The 6,487-nt window shown below is 52.2% G+C and overlaps 3 protein-coding genes across 3 annotated transcripts in view; 1 reads left to right on the top strand and 2 right to left on the bottom strand.

Annotated features, from left to right (window-relative positions):
- Window positions 1-176: 176 nt before the first annotated feature.
- Z518_06019 (uncharacterized protein) lies at window positions 177-509 on the bottom strand (the record flags this gene model as incomplete). The annotated part of the gene is made up of 1 exon (XM_013416829.1): window positions 177-509. The coding sequence occupies one exon, from the start codon at window positions 507-509 to the stop codon at window positions 177-179; it is 333 nt and encodes a 110-aa protein (XP_013272283.1).
- An 857-nt stretch (window positions 510-1,366) lies between these two features.
- On the top strand, window positions 1,367-4,191 carry Z518_06020 (uncharacterized protein; the record flags this gene model as incomplete). Its single annotated transcript, XM_013416830.1, has 2 exons — window positions 1,367-1,839; window positions 1,896-4,191. 2 exons carry the CDS (start codon window positions 1,367-1,369, stop codon window positions 4,189-4,191), a joined length of 2,769 nt encoding a protein of 922 aa, XP_013272284.1.
- Window positions 4,192-6,136: 1,945 nt separating this feature from the next.
- The window catches only part of Z518_06021 (uncharacterized protein), a gene marked incomplete at both ends in the record, with an annotated part of 3,635 nt that continues 3,284 nt past the window's right edge, over window positions 6,137-6,487 (bottom strand). Inside the window, one exon of the mRNA XM_013416831.1 lies at window positions 6,137-6,478. Within this exon, the coding sequence (XP_013272285.1) occupies window positions 6,137-6,478 (342 nt within the window). The remainder of the gene's footprint in view (window positions 6,479-6,487) is intronic.

Here is a 6,487-nt window from a genome sequence, read left to right on the forward strand (position 1 = left end):
GGGTATGGGAGGAATTCTCCTTTTCCTAGATGCTGGAGGGGGGCCCGAGATAGTTCCTCCGATACCCAGAACGTCCTTGAGCTCCGAGGTCTCTTGAATCTCCGACGTAGACGACGGGACTTCTCGGTTTGGGAGCAGGAACTCTAGACCATGACGGGCGGTTTTCCCATGGTGTATTAACCGTGACCGTGTCCGATGAATCCATTGTGGAATCCGTAGTCCTTGGAACTCCCAGGGGGAGAAGGATTTATGCGGCGCTTCTTCCGAGCACAAGAAGCAGGTCTTGCAGCCAATGAGTCATCTGCATTCGCTGGCTCGGTCAACTGGACCATCACGGGCGTGTTGTCCCAACGAGTCGATTCAACTAACGTAACCAACTCGTTCAACTCAACTGTGTTGAGCGCCGAGTCGAGGAGTTGAGCTCGTTCCCTGGTCCAGCTCGTCCGCTCGTCAAGCTCACTGGCGAATGTCAAGAGGTTATGAAGTTGGAGAGGCACGAACACCCTCATCTTTACCTGGAGCATGTGTATTAGTTCAACCACTCCTTGGACTTTTTGAGATGGATAATCGAGCCTTTCAAGACATTCACGACCAGTGAGGCACATGTTGATATTCGAGGGACGTGTTCGACGAAGACTTCAGGTTCGTGTATCCGCGTACAACTTCTAGGCACTGTTAAAGGGGCAGGTTCTTTGGTCTTACCGCAAGGCTACAGGAGGTCTCAGTTTTACCACCTCTGAAAGAAGTGGCTACTCACACCCTGCGCCGCGAGAAGGCGCCTCCTGATTGCAGGGCGGCACTGCAGGAACATCAAAGTGTCCAGGTTCAGCGACGAATCAGTACTCCGGACAAAAATCACGCCGTGGCTCGGTCAAGTTCAAAACAAGTGACTTCGTATCATTATAGGACCTGATTGGTTCGAATCGTGACAACAACACGACGATAAACAAGATAAGACCGGGACCGAGAAGAAGGAGCCGCAATATGAAATCGAGACTGAGAAAGAGACAGCGATTATCATCCGCGTCCATGTCATTGGGTATGCTATGCTTTCAGGAGGCGCGAAGGCGTGAGGTATGGATTTCTGCCACTCGGACTTGTTTGGTCCACCGTACTTGACCCCCGGTCCCGAACACTTTGCTGCATGGCCTTTCTACGTCACTGGATTCGTCCGTTTGCCTGCGCCATGATCTCTGCTGGGGGTTGGTTTCCAGGTGCCATTTCATCGAGCCCGACCGCGAACTCGTATCTTATTTCCTTACGGAGATCCAAGCCAGAAACACCATCACTTTGCCTCAGCTGCCCACGGTCGCCACGTCTGTGCGCACCGTTCGGACAGATTGTTCTTTCAATGCCTTCCTAACAAATGGGTTCAATACAATGGTTCCTCTTCGTCTACGTCCTAGGTGGCCTCACCTTCGTCCCCTTGGTGATTGTGCTCTTCCTCCTCCATGCCTACTATACACTCCCTCCGCCGAAAGATGAGACGGAGAAACCCCACGACGATCCGGCTCAGCTCGTTCGCCCTGGCGACGAGAAAGCGGCTTTCAAAACCGCTACCGACGATTTAGCCGAGCAGTTTCATCGAAACCATGACTCTGATGTGGCCGCGGGATATTTCGCAGTCAGTCGAGAATACGTACCAGGTGGCGTCAATGGCAAGCCCCCCGATAAACTCACGCCGGCGGGCGATGTGATGGCACAAGAATCTCCCAGCGTCTACCAGAGCATGTACAGAAGTATATTTGACCGGTCACAAAAACCAACAATAGAACCGAACAAGGATGGTGCGGGAAAGAACGTGAAGAAGTCAAACAATGTGTTCTATGTGGTCCTGAGGTAGGGTTGAGAAAGGTCCCTGGGACAACTGCGTCCCCTGGCTGACATCAACGTAGACACGGACACCTCATGCTTTACGATGACATACAACAGATGGAAGTTCGCTATGTCATCTCCCTTGAATATCACGATGTTGACGTCTATGCGGGGGGAGAAGAGATCCCCGAAGGAGAATTGTGGATTAAACGACACTCCATTCGGCTGAAACGGAAGAAGACCCGGGCTGGGGACCACTCCCACTCCCTGCCATTCTTCCTCTTTGGCGAGAGTTTGTCGGAAAAGGAGGATTTCTATCATGCGCTGCTGAGAAATCAAGAGAAGAACACTAGCGACGATTCGCCGGTCCCACAACAATTCGAGGTCGATCATATTGTGATGCTGGTTCAGAAGCTCCATTCATCGGAAGAGCACTTGCAAACGAGGTGGCTCAACGCGATGATCGGCCGCTTGTTCTTGGCCATGTACAAGACGCCAGAGATGGAGAATTTCATCCGAACCAAGCTCACCAAGAAGATTTCACGAGTCAAGAAGCCGAATTTCATCACCAAGCTGGCGTTGCGCAAGATCGACCTCGGAAATGGCGCCCCTTTCGTGACCAATCCAAGACTGAAGGACCTCACGGTCAATGGAGATTGTACCGTCGAGGCCGATGTCAATTACACGGGACACTTCCGCATTGAAATTGCCGCAACGGCGCGGATTGACCTGGGATCCCGCTTCAAGACGCGTGAGGTCGACATGGTGCTGGCGGCCACCTGCAAGAAGCTCGAAGGCCATGTCTTGGTGCGGTTCAAACCACCACCGAGCAATCGATTCTGGTTTACATTTGAAAAGATGCCACAGCTCGTGCTGGATCTGGAACCGATCGTCAGTTCGCGACAAATCACCTACACTTTCATTCTCAGAGCGATCGAGAGCCGAATCAGAGAAGTCGTGGCCGAGAGTATTTGTATGCCTTTTTGGGACGATGTTCCTTTCTTTGATACACGCCATCAGCGTTATCGGGGAGGCATCTGGAAGACGGAACCGGTGTCTACCGATGCCACGGAAATCCCCAATGACGATGTCGAGGATGCGGCTGAAGCGAGTGATTCAGGAACCAGAATGCCAGCCGAGTTATCCAAAGATGATCGAGCCGTGAGTATGCCTGTATTGGCCGACAGCAAAGCACCGGGCAAGATCAATGCCGCCAAAAAGTCAATATCATCGCTCAATGATCTTTCGGGCACGAAGTCTTCTGAGATAGTGGACAAACCTGATCCATCAACACCACGGTGGATGCGATCGCCTTCGTTCGCCAGTGCCGCCAATCCCACCATCACGGCAAATCACGCGGACGGCAACACACCGACACGAGAATCTGATCCGAGCTTGAAACGAGAGAGCATTGCCACAATTTTGAAAGATCTGTCGGCTAGAGCAGGATCAGGAAACCCTTCACCATCAGGATCATTAACGGGATCACCTCCGGTGGAGTCGGTCATGGCATCGGCGGTGAAGGACATACCCAGGAGGCCTTCAGATGTTGCTTCCAAGGCTTCAGATGATGGTTCAATGCAACAGGACGATCAGTCCAATCATACGGCTTCGTCGCTTCCCCGACCAACCACGTTAGCTAGGAGACGGTCACTCCAATCTCTGGATACTGGTGATGTGAAAGATGGTAGACCCAGTTCGGCTCAGGAAAGCGCAAAACCTACAAGAGGCCTTGCACAAACGGCGAGGTCGTTGACCAGTGCTGACAGAAAGCAAGCCCTTGCATCTGTCAATGCGGCGGCTGCAGCCGCACAAAAATGGGGTTGGGGAGTGCTTGCAAGAAATAGACAACGCGAGGCTCAGGCTGCAACCGAAAGGGGATCAAACGATCCCTCAGGCCCTCCTACCCCAAGAGAGCCTATGGGACGTGGAAGGCCTCTTCCACCACCTGGAATCCCTCTTCCTCCGCCAGAAAAACCAGCTAGACCCAGTGTGTTCATGGTGCCCAAACGAAAGCCTGTACCGCCCCCATTGCTTCCAAAGCGTCCGGAGGTCAACGGATCGAACGACGCTGGTTTGGCCAAGTCCGCATCAAAGCCACCACTACCAGAGAGGCGGAAACGACAAAGCTCAATACAACCGGACGATGAGTCTGAAGCCGACGTCCTCGTAGTGGAAGCTCCTACAGAATCGGCACCTACGAGTCCGGCCGCGGTCACAGACGAACACCATGATGATTTCTTTGGACATGGCGAGACGCCAGACACAGAGAGTGACACGAAGCCTCCACTACCGGATCGACGGAGTGAAACTCCGCCTCATCTTTCGGAGGACAAAGAAAATATGCACAGACAGGAATTGAGTATGTATATCTAAAGCCAGATACAACACGCAGTTTATGCAGAGAGAGATATGATACCCATGGCAGATAGCACGATATCTATTCCTCATACATCAGCTCAACTTCTTGTCGCACTGGCCCCATAGATTCCAACCAGATCACCTTCCGGATCAACCATTTAAGCCCATGTATGCCACTACCTGTGCCATACGAACCATCGGCCATCTCCATGTTTTTCATCCTGGTTCTATTTGCTGCAGCAATGTCCATGGGGGTTGTTTCGCATCTTTCCGCACCAAGTAAACGTTGAAAAAGAGTTGGAGTTCAAGGGCCAACGTGTCATCTTGGTATCACTATTCGCGCAGAGAAACACTTTACCCCGTCTCGCTTATAGCAGTCTCCAGCAAGCAGTCGGACACAGTATGTTGTGTATGATCCCGGGAATAAAGTCTCCGCGATATGAATGAGGTCTTCGTTGACTACTGAGCCAGTACAGGTCCCTGGGCCAGTGATTCTATCATGCCAGCACGAAGGTGTTATTAATGATCCTCAACAGCGTACCAGTCGCCTGAGGCTGGTCACGGAAGTCAAGATTCGCTTTGGTCACCACGTTGAGGCAGAAGTCATCGCCCCGTCGACGGCAGTCACTAGACCCACCAGGACGCATATGAGCTCTCTAATATCGAGCATGGCTACTGTACACAGGTATGATCGTCTTAGCCGCGGGATGTGCAGTAATTGGCCAGCTGCATCAGGCATACAGACATCCCATTTTACCTCCGACCACAATGATCTCCTTCGATGGGAGGATTTGGGTACGTCAATTGCCTTTGGTCGACTTCGAAAGCGGACACTTGGTTTCGATAGCAGAATCGTGGCAAAGGTGTGTAGGCAGCATCGGAGTGTCGGTCCCGAAAGGTAAATCATACAAATTCCAGATATCCCGTGCCCATTCCTACTCTCGGACGGGTTCTGCATCCGCCAGGCAGCCATCATAAAAAGCAAAAAGGCTTCTGCATTATGGAAATCACTTGGATCATCGCATAATCTACTTTGGAAGGACGCAGTGCTGGTTTTGCAGAGCAGCTGGGCTCCATCCAATTTGCCGTGCCCCTCAAGTCGCAGCTGGTAAGGTCGATATGGAATTGACTATAATTTCGTCCATATCTCAAGCCGCGGCAAGAGTTATTGGATGTTGAAACGAACTCGAATCTGAAATTCTTAGTCAAGGAAGAGCTGGCGTCAGATCCTAAACTTCTGGACAATTTGTTGGGGACAGGAGACTCTGCTCAAGGAGGACATACGAGTCAGCAAATTCAGTTCAATCCACGCGGACGTCTCATGCCGAAGTTTGGAAACTAGGGCAACAATGAGGCGTGACAAAAGCGCCATATGCCATTTGGCATGGTCGTCAGCGTTCAGGCTACGAGGGCTTGACAAACTGTACCGCCGCCGTACACCATGCACGGTAGAGATGCTGGCAGCCTCACGCCAGCGCATGTTCATCCGCCTGAAACATACAGTTGTGCCTTCCATGGTCCCAAACAGTCTTCTTTCTATATGCGATCAACGTTTATCATATTCACATCTTCGCAAGGATAATCCTAATCGTGCAATATTGCGCATACCCACTGCTGTGTGACCTGCAAACAGCAATGATGCCTTCCGCCTCTTCTCCTTAGCAAACCCCAGCTCCACCCCAGTCGACTACAGCTATCAGGAGGTATGAAGCAATCGAGCTCGCTGAAGATATATCAGGATCAAAAGTTTCGAGAACGGTAAGTCATGGCCCGGGGAAAGACTCTTATTTCGATGTTCGATATCTTGGCATGTGAAGGTTCTCCTTGTCATCTCCAATGTAAAGAGGTGTTTTCCAGCCACCACATCATTCTCCAGTCTTCCATTGACCATTATATATATATGTTTTGGGGAGGGTTTCGGTATTAGGAGGTTGGTGGGAAGGTGGTTAAGAAGCACCTACTATTTAAGTATGGGATGAGGTGACCGTAGCAGGCTCACCACCGCCTCGGGCCCGTCCCAGGCCGCCCACGACAGCGGTGTCTGACCGGAGCTATCCCTGGATCCCAAGTCGGCGCCCTTCTCGAAGAGCAGCCTCACCACCGCCTCGTGCCCGTTCAAGGCCGCCCACGACAGCGGTGTCTTACCGTAGCTATCCCTGGACTTCAAGTCGGCGCCCTTCTCGAGGAGCAGCCTCACCACCACCTCGTGCCCGTTCCCGGCCGCCCTCGACAGCGGTGTCTGACCGAAGCTATCCCTGGACTCCAAGTCGGCGCCCTTCTCGAGGAGCAGCCTCACCACCGCCTCGTGCCC

Source organism: Rhinocladiella mackenziei (assembly GCF_000835555.1).
Source record: "Rhinocladiella mackenziei CBS 650.93 unplaced genomic scaffold supercont1.4, whole genome shotgun sequence".
Taxonomy (NCBI): domain Eukaryota; kingdom Fungi; phylum Ascomycota; class Eurotiomycetes; order Chaetothyriales; family Herpotrichiellaceae; genus Rhinocladiella; species Rhinocladiella mackenziei.